The sequence below is a fragment of the Sander vitreus genome, chromosome 8 (genome assembly GCF_031162955.1).
Source record: "Sander vitreus isolate 19-12246 chromosome 8, sanVit1, whole genome shotgun sequence".
NCBI classification, from domain to species: Eukaryota; Metazoa; Chordata; class Actinopteri; order Perciformes; family Percidae; genus Sander; species Sander vitreus.
Window position 1 is genome coordinate 25,605,919 of NC_135862.1, and position 19,590 is coordinate 25,625,508.

At 42.7% G+C, this 19,590-nt stretch overlaps 1 protein-coding gene across 5 annotated transcripts in view; it reads right to left on the reverse strand.

The window, feature by feature from the left end:
• The window catches only part of tspan9a (tetraspanin 9a), a 186,672-nt gene that overhangs the window by 61,862 nt on the left and 105,220 nt on the right, over nt 1-19,590 (reverse strand). For 4 of the 5 annotated variants that reach the window (XM_078257657.1, XM_078257656.1, XM_078257654.1 and 1 more), the window contains one exon: nt 14,613-14,692. In XM_078257657.1, coding sequence (XP_078113783.1) covers nt 14,613-14,675 — 63 coding nt within the window. In that variant the 5' untranslated portion in view covers nt 14,676-14,692. Of the gene's footprint in view, nt 1-14,612; nt 15,708-19,590 lie in introns of those variants that run through there. The other variant, XM_078257653.1, reaches the window with a different exon arrangement.

The following is a 19,590-nucleotide window of genomic DNA, read 5'->3' on the forward strand; positions in this document are numbered from 1 at the left end:
CTTAAGCACGTCCCTTGCCATTACCAAAGTGCCAGGGACATGTTCAAGAGGAATACTATGTGCATGTCCACCTGCTTTGTCCTGTAATTGCCCTCCATCCTAAGAGTTTGTACTGGATATTGTTGGAGTGACAAGTCTGCTGTCCTACACGCGTGCCACACAGGTGATGCTTCTAAAGAGCCTGTCGCATTGCCACTGCGGGACGGCTGCCAGCAGATAGCTGGCCTATCTCGTTTAGACAGGAACAAATGAGGCGGAAGATAGAGCTAAAGCTGATCCATGCCATCCAGACTTATCGCTGTGTCCAGAGGCCATTTCAAACTGACGTCTGCTGATTACTCTAGCTGCTTCTGTGGCAATATTTGTGCCTCGTGTCCATGTTGAAGCGTTAACTTTTCTTTCCCTTATATAAAAATAAAACATTTCCTGAATGTATCATGTAATGCACGTATCAGTTTAGGCCGTTTACGCGATGACGCTCGCGGGTGAAAACGACCAAAATATTTTATCGGATGTGCCTTTCGTTTATACGCCGACAGCGTTTTTGGGGCTTAAAAAAGCAAAAAAGTGAAACCACCCTCCAGAGTGTAAATCTTAAAAACGCTCCACCGTCGCATTACCGTCGAAAGGGTAAAAACGCAAAAGTCTGAAGTCAGCGGTGTGGAGAGAGACGAGAAAAAGGTGCCCAGGTAGTCTGTTGTTACGCAGTAGGCTACAGAAATTATAGGCTCCTGTTATCTAAAAGATTTTCAATGTAATGGCTCAATATTTAAATGATTTCGATGACCATATGTAGGCTATTCATTTGAGCCAGAGTAGGCTACAATGTTGCGGATGAAGAGAAAGAGAGAGAGCGAGTGGCAGCGGCTGAAGGGCGGCGAGGCTCAGGATATTGGTAGTGCTCCCGTGGGTGCTGTGCTGTGGCTTATCACGGTCGACTGTGCCGGTCATCATCAGACAAACATGCAACTCCACCTCCTCGTCCTTCCAGACAAAATTGTCATCTTTTGTTGTTCGCTTTGACATGTTATGCTTTCGCGCTACTAAGGAGAGAAGTAGAAGGAAGGTTCTACGTGGGCGCGTGGCCTTGGCGGTGTTGTGTGGCAGTGCCACCTAGCCGCCAGGCATGCGTACTACATCGAATTTCACACACTTTTGCATGATCATATGCACGCAGATTTCCCCCCCAAAACTCTTGTCTAAACGCGGAATAAAAAGTGAGAACGCAACACGACTTTTGCGTTTTCTCTTCAGATCGTTTCCATCTAAACATAGCCTTAGTCTCTGGTTTCTTTCTATAGGTTTATATCAGAGAACATGAGGAGAGGGTATTATTTGTACAGCTGCTAATGGGGGGCCATTTGTTCCTCTTGAGCTGCTTGAGTTACCCCCTGTGTGCACTGCACGACCCGTGTGTGATGGGTATCTGCAGTATAATGAGTTTGTGTTGGTGACATGGAAAAAGCTGGCTCAGGAGGAGTGTGGTTGTAAATGCCACAACCCAGCCTCTCTATTGTGTAAACTGAAACAGTTTACACAATAGAGACTGGGTTACTGGGCTATCAACACTATTAGGGCAGTTGGAATAATAGAGATTACAAGGATAAAGATTGATCTCCAATAGGCTAATTAAATGCCGTATGTAAAAATCCGTAGTCTCATTTGGATTAACATTTTTCAGATCTCTTTCAACAATGACATCATCTCACTTTACCCTTACTTTCCTTACCCTACTTTACCCTAAATCACATTACCTAGTTCATGCCAGGTTTAATCACATATTACTCTGAGTAGTCCCTAAAAGACCAGCCAGATGTCAACTTATGCTAACTGGACGACGACAGGAAGTTATTTAGTAACTACCAAAGGAGAAAAAAGCAACTCAATAGCGGATGCATTTCCTTGAGAAATGCAGAATTGTTGCCACATTGTAAAAAATGCTAAACCTCAACCACATTTTACAGAGCACATTAAAAACACGGCAAAGTCAGACACACCTCAACCCATTTTTGAGCTGCGACCGCTTTATGTTTCCTGTGCCTATAAAGAATAGGACAAATTATCGGTGAGGTTGAGACAAAGCATTGTACCGTGAAAAGGTCCCTTTTGAAAGACACCTTACTCCTATCGCGCATCCTATCTCAAAGAAGCTTTGTTGCACTGACAACCACGCACTAAAAGGAACAATGGGAGATCAGCAAGCCAGCTGAGATGTATTATAAACGGTTAGATGCACAGCCAGCCAGGTAAGATCTTAAGATCTGTCAGTAATTGAAGCAACGCTATCAACGGGAAGTTCTGTTCATGTTGGCAAGTGCAAACAGCAAATGAAGCAGCATTTAAATGTACATGAAGCCATGGGTATTACATGCACACTTCCCTGACCTTGGCTGCCTTCGCAGTCCACTGGAAGTCAAGTGGATGCATTACGCAGACATACAAAAAGTGTTGGCCGAAAACTGCAGGCAGCTCTGTGCTTATGCTGTGCTGCAATGCCTCCACACTTACCATCGTCACTAGCAAAAGCCCTGTGAATCTCTACAGACACAACAGCACGGATCTGAGATGGACTCTGGTACAATGAGGAGCTGGATCCCTGCAGCTGCACTCTCCATCGCCCTGTAACCAACACTAATGCAGAGTGAAACGCTTTCAAAAGCATACTGATGGTTTGTTTTTACACATCCTCTGCAAATAAATGTGTCTTTGAATGAAGTTATTCCTGTCTCACCATGAAAATAGAAACTGCTGATTACTAAGGAACTGTATGGGCAATAAAGCTGACCGCCCACAACAGTTAATATGAAGAACAGCCAGATTTCTCAGCCAGAGTGCGTTCTTAGGCAATACTGGATAAGCAGCTAAACCGGTTCAATAAAGCCACTCTCCCTCTGATGTAGGCCAGCATGAAATGTGATCGCTTTTGACAGAAGATTTTTCACTATAATTACGGTCTTCTTGTGGCACATCCACATTCAACTTTTGCTGCATTTGGCGTAATTGTCCTCAGTGTTAGAATTATTTACTTGTTGTTTTCACCTGTCACAGGTGCTTCTGGTGATCCATTAGGAAATATTCACAGACCTTGCCAGACAGGTTTGGATAAAAAAAAAAAAAAATGGATAGACTAGAGAGAAATCCCATCATCTCTCCAACAGACTATGAATTAAAGACATGCAGCAGCACAATATTCCCCCCCCCCTCACCTCTTTTTTGCAAGGTAAGCATTTGAATAAAAAATGAAGTGTGTGTGTGTGTGTGTGTGTCTGTATGTTTCCAACTGAAGCAAACTGCAACATGCTTTCTGTGCCAATAACTGGGCTCTCAATAATATCAACAGAGGCCAGCAAACAGACATGTTTGCCTTCACATGTGTGATGAGGGCTGCCATCGTCTTTCATCAGATCATATCACCATAATCTGCATTTACAACTCAATTACATTCTTTTCCCCAGTTCTGAAATAACTGTTGTTTAACTCTGATGCTCACATAAAATGCAGTTTTGCTACATTATACACAGCCATAAATTCTAATACAGCAGCATGTACATATGTAGACTGTATACTGCAGAATATATTTAAAAGGCCCACCCTGGCTGTACATGTATTTTCTGTGTATACATGGGTACACAGGCAGCGCTTGATACATATTGGATACATGAATGAATAAATGAAGGAGGCCTGTTCATTCTATTGTGATTGGCTAATTAGTCTCATAAAGCCCAGCACAGCATTACAGGTTCCCGAAAGCATGTGCGTTATAGATGGATGATTCAGAAAATTAACTGTATGTTCTTAGCACAGCTAATCAGGCTGGGGAGTTCAGGGCTGTTGAAAGAAAAAAGCAACTTAGTTATTTAGTGAGTTTCTGACTGCCTCTCTCTGGGTACACCTGCGTTCAATTTGCATCTGCTTATCTAATGTTTAAAAAAAAAACCTGAATAATACATATTACTGCAGCCATATAATACGACCAATGGGTATTTCACGAATGCCAATTACTCCAGAACTGATTCTTGTTCTACACACAGGCTGAAAATCCTGTTAGTGCCGACATTTAGCAGTAGCAGCATTCTCTGTCCACTCTCTGATCACACCCAAACTGTGATGTACCTTATGGTCAGAGAAGCAACTGATCCACAGAAGTGAGCTCAACAGTGCTCATTTAAGATTTACCGTGGAGTTGCTCTTTAATCAAGTATGAGCATTTACCGGATGAAAACACATCATTAATGGTGTGCGGAAAATGATGGGCTAATTGTGCAATTCATCGCAAACATGTCACCTAACTGAAAGACAAAGTCAAGAAAACACGGTCAAAAATCCACACTATTCCCGAGTTTGTACTGCTAAAGCATTTCAATCTCCGTTTCCACCAGTTGAACTGGATTTCTATATTTTATTTCCTAAAATAGAGCAAATGGTATTCAAGTGTGTCCCCAGGAACAAAACAAACAAATGTGGATGCCAGGGAGAGAGGGGGAGAGAGGGGGAGAGAGAGAGAGAGAGAGAGAGAGAGAGAGAGAGAGAGAGAGAGAGAGAGAAGGATCTAAATGTGACGCTGACTCACCTCTCGGGGAGCTGTCATCAAATATCAATGTGATCACCTCTCTTGCTCTTGGGAAGAGCTCCCTCCCTCCCTCCCTCCCTCCCTCTCTCACTCCCTCCCTTCATGCTTCGCTTCTTCCCACCCAGGGAAAGGACAGCATTTTGGGTCTGCCCAGTCTGTCTTCTCAGAAGGGGGCTGAGGCGAAAAATCTGGCCGAACCCATCTGTCTAAGTTCACTTGTAAACACTTAAGCTAAAGAAAAGATCATGCAACCAGTGCGGGCAAACTGAAAACGCTGTCATGATGGAGATCTAAAATGATATGACAGCATGGAAATAGTTGAAAAGTGTATGAAATGGAAGAGGGCATTAATGGGCTGACCCCAAACAAGCCGCTGTTACTTTTGCTGAAATGATGGGGATTTGTCTCACAGCACTGCACTGATGAGTGTGTGCACAGGCAAAAGGTCTATGTTAATAATTACTGGGGCTCACTGTGGATGAATGAGATCATTCACTGAGGGTGGCGATGGCCCCATAATCAACCTCTCAAATTAGACTGCTATCCCTTACCTCGTTCTGCCCACACCATGCTCTCACTCTTTTGTATTCCACCGCCATCCCAAGTCACCCATTACTGAAGCCTGGGTGGCTTAATAAGAGAAATGGAGACATCTGTGCAGAAATAATGACTACTGACAGGGACTGCAAACGACACATGGCCAGTGAGGGGGGTCTCTACACCAATTTCTCACTGTATTGAATCTTTAATGAAGAAATCAAATGGACAAAATGGTGTACATATACAGTTTATAGAAAAATCTTTACAATCTTAGTCAGAGCATGTTGCAATGTTAAAGAACATTTGTATTATATATTGTTTTATATATATGTACACATACATACAATATTATATTGTTTGTATTACAAAGTATATTAAAAGTGAAATTACAGCAAATATAACAGCGGCTAATACATTAATTTGTACATCATTTTATTAACTGGCGGTAAAGGTTAATGAATGTGGGCAAATAGATGCATTTATTAATTTGCAGCATTATTTAAAAGACTCACATTTTGTGACAGAGAGAATTTATAACACGGACGAGAAGACCCTTAACCTGATCATTCATCACTCCAGGTGAATATCTGCAATTACTCACAACTTCACCATATACCTTCTGCATTTTTCCCATGCAATAAAACTGTCAAGTCCTCTAAAAAAAAAAATAAGATCTGAGACATCCTTCTGTGCTCCAGATAGAATACTAAAGTAATGGAACGAGGCTGGTTTCTCATGCTTCCTTTTTTATATGGGACTATGCATGCTGCGGGCAACCAGACTGCTTCAGATTTTCAATTTTCAGGACACATAAAACCCTGATATCTTCTTAAACAGAACAGACGCACGAAGCAAATGCTCTGTCATGTCCGGCAATATGACGGGTAATTGCAAATTGGTTGTTAAATAAACAAGCAGAACCATTGGCTTCAGTCGTGTGATAAGACTCGGGCAAAGTCAAGGGGACAGTCTAAAACGCGGCTGTGATAAGGAACAGGATGAATCTGCATGCAGGAAGAACGACAATAATCGCTATTAGGTTTACACAGTCTGTCAGTTATCTTGCTACTGGAGCAGTGAAGGATCTTGACTAGTTACTGCATTTTCCTCTTCAGGGAGAATATCAGAGCTGGGTTGTGAGCACACCTCATGCACATCAAATAAGACACAACCTCAAATTGGATCAGACATAACGAGAGCACTGCAACAACCTGCTCTGATGAAGATCTGGGTTTCACTCTGAAAACAACAAGATAGGCCTCCATTTCAACTTACAACAAACCAGTCTAATACATTGGCTGATGGTCTGAAATGTACAGCATACTGCATGTAGTACATGAAATTGCCTCATTCATAACAAATAGCGATAAAAACATGTCAGGCATTCACAAAGGATCATCTAGTCAGCGTATGTACTGATGCGTTTCCATCTAGAAAGCAACAATATGTTTGCATTTTATGGCTGAGTTACAACGCAGCAGTAATCTGCGGCGGTTCAGCTAAATAAATCCATATATGCTCTAATGTTAAAGGCATAAAAAATGTCTCTCATTTGTCATGGCTAACAACGTAGATGAGAGTGTGCCTCATTGCGTGTTGGAGCCCTGCTGGAGATGTGTCCTGGGCTCATTACCATTCAAGCAGTGAATGCCTGAGTCCCTGACCCAAATTCAAGACGACACTTGTAAAAAATACACAGATTCTAAGTCAATCTGCTGCTCATATATTTTCAGTGTATTATGATGCGGTTGCCCAGAGTGTCCGGAGTCTTTAAAGGTTGTTCAGAAAGGAGAAGGAGATGGATAAGTGGAATCAAGCCCTTGAGGATGCTATGAGGGTTGTTTGAGTGGGTTTATGGTGGGAAAAGAATCAAATCAATTGACGTAATGGCCCTGGGGAAATAGGTCTCAAAGTCATTGATGCATCCTCAGCCTACAGCTGATAAACCCTGGAGAACTTAGGGAGCTGCACCCAGGTCACTCTTCTGATGGACTTAACTTTAGAAGCTTTAGAAGACATCTAGTATTTCTAGATAAACAGCCTTCCCATGCGACATTCAAAACCTGTGCATTGCTAACACCACTATTCAAAACGCAATGTCTACACAGCTTATGGATCTGCAGTTAGTTCATATATACACCACATATACTGTTAATTAACGAAGAGCAGGGCAATCTAAAAGAAATGTCTTTTGCTCTCAGAAGACTATGATGATATTCTCTAAGCCTCCTCTCAGCATTGCCGGAGGTGGATACTTACTGGGAAACATTGATTTTACTGTGATTTGCCTCAAGGTGTCAGAGAAAATGCTGAGTAGTTGAACTAGCAAGCTGTTCCAACATTCTACATTAATTCACTGCCTAGGTGAAGATTAGCATTGATTGGTCTTCCTGGGCTGAAAAGAAATAGATAGCAGTTTGTAGTCACTCCTGCAGCACAAGGACACAAGCAACGCTGAAACGTTTTTTCATCTAGGACATGTGAAAGCTCGAACATGTTTCGCCGCACCGATATTGAACACAAACGTTTTGCGGACCACAAACTAAAATTAAGTGGGAATTGTTATGCATCACTGAAAAAGACTGACAAAGAATAACGTACATTCAGAGATATATGTCACAAACAGACAGCAAAAATGGGCTTGCAGCTATACTAAATACTAAATCGATTCATATTCGCATCGCGATTCAAGCTCTACCGATTCAAAATCGATTCATAGAATTCCAAATATTGATTCATATTTTTTTTTTAAATGGTATGTCTACTGCAATCACATGGGAAAAGTAACATTTACATGTGATATGTGTGACCTAACCCTAACCCATTTACTGTGAATCATTTTTTTTTAATCGAGAATTGTTTTTCAATCGAAAATCGATTTGGAATCGAATCGTGAGCCTAAAAATCGATATCGAATTGAATCGTGACATTTTCTGACTCGTGCACCCCTACTAAATACCTACAAGTCCACAGGCGCTACAAAGTGTCACTACATGATGTGTGAAATGCCCGAAGGCAGATGAAAAGCTACAACTATCACACTCATTTTCTAACACGCATTTAGCCAGACTACTGGATTTCTGTACAACAGTTTACTTGATAATAACAATCAATTTACACCAAATTTAATTCCATTGTATAATGTGAAATTGCCCTTAGCTGTGAGGCTGCACAGAAAATCTTGTGTTTGTGGACATTTTTCCCAATAGCCTCTGAGTGGATGCCTTGCTTAAGCTGTTTGCAAATATGTACAAAGAATACCAAAAAGAATGGAGCAGACCTTTTTTGATCAATAATCATAATGTGAGGATATTTTCTGCTTTTCCGTTCAGCAATATCAACACATTATTGACCACCAGAGATGTTCACAAGTCATTTTTTGCAAGTCCAAGTCCAGTCTCAAGTCTTTGAGCTCGAGTCCAAGCCAAGTCTCAAGTCTTTGAGGAGCAAGTTCAAGTCAAGTCTCAAGTCTTTTGCCACAAGTCCAAGTCAAGTCTCAAGTCTCTGGCCATCTGATCTGTCCCTAACACTGTATTGTTAAATCTTATGAATTCAAAGCATGTCCTGTAGCTACCATCCAGACAGTACAGTATCAAAATCAGTTGTAGGATAACTTCATGGGGTCTACTTAACACATCCCTCTGACAGCTCGTCATACGTTTCCCCGTATATGCGCCAATAAAAGAAAATAGAAATACATGAATACATTTTGATTCAAAAAGCAATAATTGCATGGAAACAGGTTGTTGACGAGTCTCGAAGCTCGAGTCCGAGTCAAGTCTGAAGTCTTTTGGGTCGAGTCCGAGTCAAGTCTGAAGTCAGCTGTTTGTGCGACTTAAGTGCGACTCGAGTCCCCATTTCTGTTGACCACACAACACTGATGCTGCCTTCTCTATTGGCACATAGTCATTACAAAAGATCCTGCTTATGTATGCAGAACTAATGACACTTTTTCTCCACCCTTTCCCCCCCCCCCCATTCTCTGTAATCTGAACTCCTCTGGCCTATATTTAGAAAAGCAAGATCTCTGTTGCACGTGCTGGAGCAAAAAAAAAAAAAAAAAGATGTGATGTATAGTCAGTTGTGATGAGATATTTTACAAACTAACACCATGAAAGTTGGCCACTGTGAATTTGACATCTGCCAATAAGGAGACTTTCGATGACAGATAGACAGTAGATACAGGCATCCCTATGCTCCATCTGCACTTATCCATCTGAATCTAACGAGAGGGACACTGGTGTATAATGAGTAAAAGGGAGGGAACAAAGAATGAACGGCATGTACCAAAAACTGAGGTTTTCTATACTGTACTTTAAGTCCTGGACCTACATGCAGCAGTTACTGTTATTTCATCTGTTCTCAGGTTGTTCACCTGTCACTACAAGTCATTGCCACATAGCTGACACAGTAGCAACTGGGCTAAAACTGCATCTGCAGCCCTGTTGCTTAAAGCTAACTTCGTAGCAAACATCAAACTTTAAGGGATTTATATGACTAGTACACTTGTACTGTATGCATGTTTGTGAGGAAGGTTTAATTCATTTTCACTTTTGTAAGTTATCAAGTCGTTGCAGTTTTTTGCTTCTCGTGTCAAAAAACAAAAACAACTCATCAAATCTGAAGCCCACCTCATTCAAAGAGTGATGAGTGATGGGGTGGGAGACTTAAATCCCTTGCAAAAGCACCGCCTACCTATGCGAACCTCCAATTCTCATGCTTTATTACCTCAACCCCTTAGAGTGAAACATTGCAGATGCGTATCCCAGTTGATCTGCAACACGAGCTAATGAGCTCAGTGGCACCGCACAACACGGCTGGGAAATCGAAGCAGCCAGAGAGACGTGTAAATTAGAGTGATCTCCCCAGACGATCCGCCGGACAGAGGCAGGCATACGGAGATATTTACCAAGCAGGTCAGCCAATCTGACTCAAGGCCCAGCGATCTATGGGGGATGCTAATTATAAGAATTCAAATGATTAAAATGCATATACATACAGTGATGTTCTCTATGTAAATGTTGCAGAATAATGAAAAGACCTGCTCAGGCTAGACAGTGTGGCGACTATGTAGTCATGAAATGGGAGCACGTTATATACAGTAGTACAAACGCTTGGTATGGATTATTCTGCGGATAATCTGTGACTGCTTCTATTGACCACTGATTAAATCCACCGACTATCCTATCCTATCACAGTTAAAATTTAGGTGGACAGACTGGCTGCTGCCATTTCAAACTCAAATCCATATCAACAGCTCGCCTTTCATGGTGGATTAATGGAATTAAATGCATGTGACAGCACAGCATATACAGCTTGTTTCATCATCCTGCAGAGCGCACTTAACCCTCATCTATTTTCCTGTGCCCCAATCCTTGTTTCACCTGGCAGTGACTGATGAAGTTCAGCTGTGCCTCTTTTGAAAAGGTAAAAGGAGAAGAAGAAGAAAAAAAGAAAAGTTTGTTAGAATGCGCGCTCTCCTGAGCCATAAAAGATGACTGAACTTTTCATGTGCTGATATGGAGAATGAGAAACAGGCAAATTGCTTCAGTACCTTGGATCGAAAATCCCGGGGGGGAAAGGGACAGCTTGTGTGAAATGCTTTATGGAATTCCACTCAACCAGACGTTGACGTTCACACACACTTCTTACAAAACACATTGAGTCTGTCGATAGCTCTACTCTTTGTAGCATCAGAGCACGGGTACATTTGAAACCTCAAACGTCAAATACAGTGATTAAATCGATAGGGAAACTAATCTGTTGCCTCGAACCAAATGGTTTATAAATCCTGCAGCGATCCCCCCAAGTAAGCACAGGAATTCATGAATGCTAAACACATTTGGTTGGTTTTCTCTGCTCTAACAAAGGAGTGCCTTTGATACTACCACCCATCATGACAAGACTGCTGAGCTAACACTTTTCTTTCAAATATGAATATCAAATGAGGCTTCAGCTTTTGATATGGCACGATAATGGCAAAGCTGGGATGGGCCCATTTAGCTACTGTACAACCTATCTCTAACGAAGGGAATGAGCTTGTGTGTGATGCTGCTTGTGTTTTGGCAGAAAACTTGTGCTTGTGTGGTGTTTTCAGGCCTTTTTGGTTTTTAAAAGGTGTTCAGTATCACTGGACAAGATAAATAAGTGCAGCAGTGGACAGTAAATTGAATCTTGAATGGAAGAGATTAAGAGAGGAGGCTGCGAGCATAGGGGACACAGTGCAGAGTAACACCAACACTGATATGCTCACAAGGCTGACACCAATAGGACTCAACACCAACCACCAATCAGGCTGGTCAAACAATCACTGTATGTGTGTGAGAGGACAAAGACACCCCCCCCCCCTCCCTCCACTAAAACAACACATTGTCACAGCACAAAAGCAATTTGCTTTAATGATTGTTGGCTTTTGCGTAGAGCTAGACCAAAGGAGTTGTGCTCTCAATCCTAACGCACCACCCAATACTGCTCTAATCTGCCCGAAACTCCCCCTCATACAGCTCAGACCCTTCTAATCCCTTATAAGAAAGAGGAGCCAGATGGTCATGAACAACTGCGGAGATGCCTGGAGTGCCTGCCGCTGTTTACCTTGTGCTTCATGTTACCACTGTAAAGAAAGCGTACTTTCAAGAATGGCTGTGTGTGTGCAGCGAGTGTGCTCGTGCATGTGCGTACAGTCAGGAAGAAGAGACCCCTACTGTACCTGGTGTCGGGTTACTGCAGCGCATCATTCCCCCTTATGATGTCAGAGCTTCAAAGGCAAACCTCCCTACCAGCTGCAGTAACCTCGCGATTCCTGGAGTGTCAGAGGTAGAGCACTTCAGTCCCAGGGGTGTCAAGATACAACATGCCTCTCACCCTCCCTCCCTATGTCACAGAGTGCGCAGGCACCCTGATGAGCGAACCCTTTATTCCCAGCTCTGCTAACCTTCAACTTGGCGCACTTCTGCCCCAGAATCCAGAAAGCAAGTCAGCCAGCCGCCAATGAACCTTGCGCTGCCGCTGTCGCTGATGGACAGACCCACCAGCCACGTGTTGCATCCTAACCCCCTCATCACCCCACTCTTGGGGGCACAGCTTAAACTGCCATTAAAATAATCTACTGGTGGGAGGAGAACAAGAGTATCAATATGCGGGAATAGAAGGGAAAATGCATGGTGGGTGTTCATTAAGTGAACATAACCAGAGTAAAAATTCTATTATTTCACAGCAGGGGATGCGTTGCGCTGGGGAAAGTCTATAGCCACTTAAGGTCCCTATGCCCACACACACACACACACACACACACACACACACACACACACACACACGATTACAGAGAGTCATTACATCTCACACTACAGGGAGAGTTTTTGCACACTTTCAGGATAGTTGTAATGCATTTCCATGGAAGTCAACAAGCTAGGCTCCACATGAATCGGAGGCCACCAGCCTTGAAATCCAAAGCCTCTTTTCCACCTTCCCCTATTAGTGATGTGCAACAGCAGCACTGAAAAGGGTTAAGCACAAATTGAGCTGATTGAACAATTGATTGAACATAACTGATGGTGTCACTCGGTTAATGTAGATTCTAATACGGCCTTGATCTCTCATGTTTCACTCATAGCTCGAAGAAAGAATAATGATGAGCAGTCGTAATCATAGATTGATGATTAAATCACCATTCTGAATTTAAAGAATCAAGAATATCTACATTATTTACTGAGGTAGTGCTATAAAAAAAAATGAAGGTTTCAGTAACAGAAAACATGCATGATTATTTGCTGCAGATCGATCATTTTTGTTGCCGTCGATGCAATCGATTTAGAAAATGCTTAAAAAAGTAGGTATGTCAAGACCTGAGCACTTAATTGCACTGTAACTATAGTGAATGAGCTCAAAAGAGGTGCTCACATCAAGGTAAGTCAATGTCTGCATTAATGAATCCAACATCAGCTAATCGTTTCCGACCCTTTCATTCCCTTAAACAAACATTACATCACGGCAAGTCACTGTGAAGAGCCCTCGAGCCATTTGTAAGTCTTTACCAAATCGCTCTTGCCAGTGCCTCTGAGGACTGGCTAATGACATGGGAATGATATGGAGACACCGTCAGGAAGCAGCAGAGACGTCCACAGCTTCAGGCCACAGAGGCTTGCCACGAGCACTGCTGTCCGTTTGTGTATATGGAGAGGACAATGGGATGGATTTTGGCTTCTGTGGTGCATGTGTACGTGTGTGTGTTTCCAATGCTGGCCTGATCACAGCTGGGCTCAAGCTAATGCCCACTCTGCTTCCTCCAACATGCCCCAGTTAGCAGGGCTCACAACCCAGTGACATGGTGGTTGGTAAAGTCCCCGGTGTTGGGGTGTTTTTACGCTTCACGCTTCGCTGCATGCACACAAAGACTTGGCCCCATAACCTATAAGCCCTCTAATCCATTGTGTAAGCATTCAAGGGATGCCCACTTTTACAACAAATGCCCATGCATGGGCACACAACAGAGTCTGCCACACGCTGGCCAGGTTTCTCTGGGTTAATCTATTTGTGAGTTAATTTGGCACATACAGCACCATCACATTTGTTTTTTTTTTTCTTATTATAATTGATTAATTGGCCTACTACAAATATTGATTATTACAACAATTTGTAAATTACACAAATTGAGGCAAATGTCCTGGTGCGGCAATTTTGAAATCAACTCATAATTTTCTCCATTATTGATTGTAGGTTTACCCACAGACCCAAAGACATTTCATTAAACAAATTGAATTCATTCATGCATTCATTCATTCACTCACTCACTCACTCATTCATTCATTTAAACCTTTATTTGAGCCTTGAAAATCATTGGGTTCCCTCATTTGCAAAAGCACGATACTCAGTTAAAACAACTGCGCACTGAGTCGAAGTGAGATAAATTCCAGGGGTATTGAGAGTGTCGATTTTTTTAAGAGTGTTGCAAATACTTCCATGTGTTTAGCGCACAAAAACTAAAGGCAGATTTTTCAAGTTCAGAATAAACTCGCTGGACTTTATTAGAATGAGTTTGGTATGGTCCTGTTGTCCAGTCCAGCATTTATGTTACATAGAGTGGTCAATGCCCATGTTCACCTATAAATCATATAACCATCTGAATGACCGCAATAAACCCACAACAATCCAACCTCCCCACCAGTCACATTCCAAAGAAGTCCTGGTGCAATGCCATTTACTCTGTCATGATATCCAGGAATAGCAACATGCACAGGGAGAAACAGGCATAAACAGCCTGATGTAATAATTCGAAACACATGATTGCAATAGCAACCATCACTTTGCCATAATGTTTCTTAATTAACATTTTAAGAAACTTGTGACACACTAAGCCTTCAAATTTGCGAACCCAGATACGGATAATGATCAGTTACTTAAGCAAGACTTACTCTGTCATCACACATTTGCATAATTATCATCAACTAGAACACAGTGAACAAGTGTGATGAAAAACCATTAAAAAAAAAAATATTGAGCCACTTACCCAGAAGATGAGGTTGAAGATGAACATCATATACTTCAAGCAGCAGAGGCAGCCTCTTGCCATGTTGCACTTCTTGAATTCTAAAAGGAACACAAAGGATAGATCCAGGTAAAAGACCACGTATTTGCTGCCTTTGGGTGAGCTGTACTTGTTGGTGGTCTTGTCTCCTGCGCTGGCGTCTGCTGCCGCTGCAGCCTGCCCCTGCTGTGCGTTTTTGCGCGGCCCCGTGGAGCCGTAGAATGCGCCGGCAGTGAAGCCACGGCCACCAAACGGGCGGCCAGACGTGGAGGCTTGGGCAAAATCTGAGTCACGGCTATCTACGGACGGGCTACGGTGAATAGCTGACTCCTCACTGCTGGACTTCTCCATGCTCTAGGGCTGCAGCTGCTGATGAAGGGCTCCCTGACGCACAGTCTACCATAGTCTCAGGGATGACAGGACAGAACAACACGAGTCTCCACTGCTTTGCACTCCGAAGCAAAATAAAAAGATAAAAGCCTCACAGAAACACAACTACATCCACCTCAAAGCACACAGTTGGGTAAGAAAGTCTTCAGCACAGAAGTGAGTGGAACTGCTCATATCAGGCGCCTCTGCAGGCTTAAGTGTATTTTGCTTGCTGCTGCTGTCTTGCTGTGATAGTCCTGAAGTTGCTGTGCAGAAGAGTCCTATGAGGAGCATTACCATCGCCTTTTGGACCGTCTTTCCTGGGGAAGAAGTTACAGTACCTCTATCCACTCTTAATATCACTCTCCTTCTGTGCTGCTTACTGCTGCCAGGCTGTTCCAGTAGGAGAGAGACCCCCGGTGCGCCTCAGCTGCTCCACTCTCACGTTCTCTTGCTGACCTGGTAACTTTTCTCCCGTCCACTCTCCACTGCTCTGATCCTTCCCTGTCCACCTCTCCTCAGCGTGCTCTGATGCACTCTCTCTTCCTTTACTCTACCTCTCTCTCTGTCTCTTTCTAAGTGTGCCTGTCTTGTCTAGTGTACCATTCTGTGCTCAGCGGCTCAGTCCTCCGCACTGCCAGCGCTCTGCTCTCCCAATCGCAGCGCTCTGGCTGATGTGCTATTATCGGCAGACGCAATTCACGGGCATTCTCTCTCTCTCTCTCTCTCTCTCTCTCTCTCTCTCTCTCTCTCTCTCTCTCTCTCTCTCTCTCTCTGCCCCTCCCCGCTACTGAGCAGACAGCCAATGCAGCAGCTGCAGCCAGACCCGAGCTCCTCCTCTCCGCTCCCCGTGTCTTTAATAAGCCCATCACCGCTTTGACTGTACATGTTCAGCAATTTCATCTTTGCTGTAAGGGGAATTGAGAGGCCACAGATGAGTTTAAGAATATAAAAAAACTAAAAAAAACTAAATGAAGTGTCAGGTAATTGTAAATGAGTAGAGCTTTTTGTGTGGAGAAGCAGGGTTAGGTGTGTGTGTGTGTGTGTGTGTGTGTGTGTGTGTGTGTGTGTGTGTGTGTGTGTGTGTGATGGAAATCATTGCTGGCAGGCTCTTTTGCATGCAACGAGCTTTCACTGAGAGATGACACATCAGCACCTGCAATTTCACACATGCCAGTATAGCTTCTCACATTGTTATAATTTGTAATCTGTACATTTTCTTTGTGATGATGCTGCCATAAATAAATCACAGCGGGTGATTTATCATATATTTTTGAAAACCAGCCTGAAACTAAGGCGACTATCACTGGAGTGATTACTGCATCTGTTCTGGGTGGTGGTGACAGTACTGAGCTGCAGTTTGGTCTCGCTGTTGCTCTGCGTTACTCATCACTGCGCTGCCCACATCCATGTAAGGGGGACCCCATTAACTGGCAATGTCCAGGCTTTGGAATTATGGCACCATCTAAAGCATGGAAACGGGATAGGGGCTTTAAGATGCTGAACACTCACAGAGCTTTGACCTTAAATTGACCTATCTCCCCAAACATCTACATGTGCATACCATCAGAGATCAAAGGCTAACTGCTAAAGGATCCTTAAGGTAGCGACTGTGCGGGTTGCAACTGTCAAATTTAAATAAAAGAGGATCGTCTGAGCTTAATTTTGACTTCAGGTGACAGGATAAATTGGAATAACAATATAAATGCCCTTATTTTCTCCCAGAATAAACTTTTTCTCCAGGACTGTCAAGCCAAATCTGGTCTACCACTCGATTGCGCATTGTTCTGCCTTGGTAATGGTCTCCTGTCAGCTGAGTGCCAGTAATGGCTCAGCCTCCAGACAGATGGAGAGAGAGTTTCAACTGAATGGTCTTAAAAGGTAAACCCAGTAATACCCAATCGACAAAGACAAGCTAATCCAAACCTCTCGTGTTCTTTCACTATTGTAGAGTAAAAAACAGAAATTATAGAAGATCCGGTTTCAGCAATTGGTTAAGATTGCAATTTAACAGCACATTAATAAGTATGAAGGTTTAAAAATGACAAAATATTAAAACCTTTGCATATTAAATAATATTTACACCTGGGTCCCGCAGTATCGATTTAAAATTAATTGTTGATACCATTCTCATGTCTGTACACTAAATATAAGATGACAGCGAGCAGCCGGTTAGCTTAGCTTAGCATCAAGACTGGAAACAGGGTAAAACGGCTAGCCAGGCTCCGTCCCAGGGTAACAATAAATCTACCTACCAGTACCAGGTCACAGACACAAAATATTTCAGCACATAACTCCTGCAAAACCACACATTTTGGATTTTATGCTTCGGTTTTTGTCGGGCTTTAACAAATGAGATACAACGAGTTGACTAGTGAGCTTTAGAGGAGCCTGTAGGTGGATTTTGTTAACCTTTGGGAAGAGCAAGGTTAGCCGTTTCCCTACGTCTTTATGCCAAGCTAAGCTAACCAGCTGCTCACTGTACCCTTATATTTACCGTACAGACATGAAAATGCTATCAATCCTTTCATCTATACTCTCCACAAGAAAGCCAATGAGCGAATTTCCCAAAATGTCAAAATCTATTGCTTTAAGTGAACCAATTGTTACTGAAAGAATTATCAGTACAAGTACAAGTTCTATCATATTTTTGTTATAAAGAGACATAAACTAAGTGTAACTGACACTGCCATGTTGTGGTTATGAAGAAGACATGCAAATGGTTTTAATATATAGAAAGGTCACAGTTAATACATTATTCCTGCTGTCAGGAGAAAAATCACTTTCGGGATCTAACAAAAGATATGCCTATTTTAATCGTGCATGCCTTCTTTTGAGGTTTCTATGTGGCTCTGAAAAGCTTTGATTAACTGAAAGATTACAGAATCTCACACATTGAAGTTGGGGGACTTTGATCTGATCTATTTTAACAGATCATTTGCTTTAGCCTCAAGTGTCTTTAACCACACGTTTTACAGTTCCAGAGACAGATCTATTATCTGCAAAAAGGCAGCAACTCCAAATCGTTAAGGCAAATCAGTCACAACGTTGCCAAAGGTAGACGTCACATTATGGAAATAGCTGTTCACAAGTTACAAGTGACAAGGTTTCCCATCAGCCCTTTTGAATAAATGTTTAAAACTGCAAAGACTGTCAGAATCCAGGCGCTTTGCATCCAATGAGTTTCAGGCCCTTAACTCCAAATTCAATACAATCTACGCCACTCCTGCCCTCTTTGAGAGTTTACACATTTATCAGAGCTCAGTGGGGCTCTTAGTGTGCATGTTACTGATTCCTCAAGTAGCCTGAAGGACACATCTGAGCCCATTCCCTCCATGCACAGATCCATCCATCGACTCGGAGCAACGGGGCTCTGCGCCTCTGCATTAGGTTAGGAGGAGGTAACGCAAGAGAGAAAGACACTTAAGCCAAACTCGGGAGAAAATGGGAGTCTGTAGGATGACATAAAAGAGTTGAGGCTTACAAAGAAGATGAAAAATATGCGGAGAACAGCAGAGCAGACCAGAGCGGGGAGTCTGGGCCGAGATGGAGGGTGTGAGTGGGTTGAGATTGTATTCAAACATTCTCTATGATGCTGAGTAAATCTGGCAGCTCTTTCGACATATGGTGCCAAGACAGACAGGGCCGCAGAGATTAGAGCTCTTCAGACAACTATCCAGAGGCTAATAGGAAGCACACTGTCGTGGTTTTGGACATTTCTGTTGCCTGTATTATTATCTCTGTACGTTTCCTGTTGTGTTTATTGTATTCTTTGGTCTGTGTATATTTTGTTGAGTATTTTTCTGTTCCCTGTTGTGCATTTCCCTGTTTATGTTCTGTTTCCTGTTTTATTTTGATAGTCTGTCTTCTGTCTTGTCATGTCTAGGTTTACTTTGTTTTCCCACCTGTGTGATTGTCTGATGTGCTCCACCTGTTCCCCAGCCCTGGTGTCACCTGTCTTGTGTCTTCTCTTTACCTAGTTTATTTAGCCCCTGCGTTTCCTTTGTCTGTTGTCAGATCGTTTTGCGTCTTCGTCTGGTCAGTTTGTGTGTGCTTTACCTCCCTGTGTCAGTTAATTCTAGTTTGTTTCTCCCTGGATTTCCTTTTTTGATCTGTTTCTGGTTTTTTGAAGACTCTTGTGGTTTTTGGTTTTCATTTCCTTGTGTTTTGTATTTTTTGGATTGTAGTTTTTGCCCTTGGTTTTTGGGGACTCTCTCTGTTCGCATTTTCCTTGTTTTTGATTAAATAAACCCCAGCGCTCAAACCTTCTCCTGCCTTCCTGCCTCTCTGCATTTGGGTCCACTATTCGCTGCTGGTGTAACACACACACACACACACACACACACTTCATAGTCCCGGTGCCACTGTGAACAAACAATGACATATGAGTGGTGTCATCTCAACCAATGTCTCCATTTCCCATACATTGATTTATTTGTGGCGGGCCGCCACATTATCAACATTGACCTCCACAAACTGATATTCTTTCTTCTTTTACTATTTAAAATGGGTAAAATCTTAGACATTGCACATTGACTCGCTTCGCCCCTCCTTGCCCTTGTCTCGCTCTCTCTCTCTGACAAGCACATGA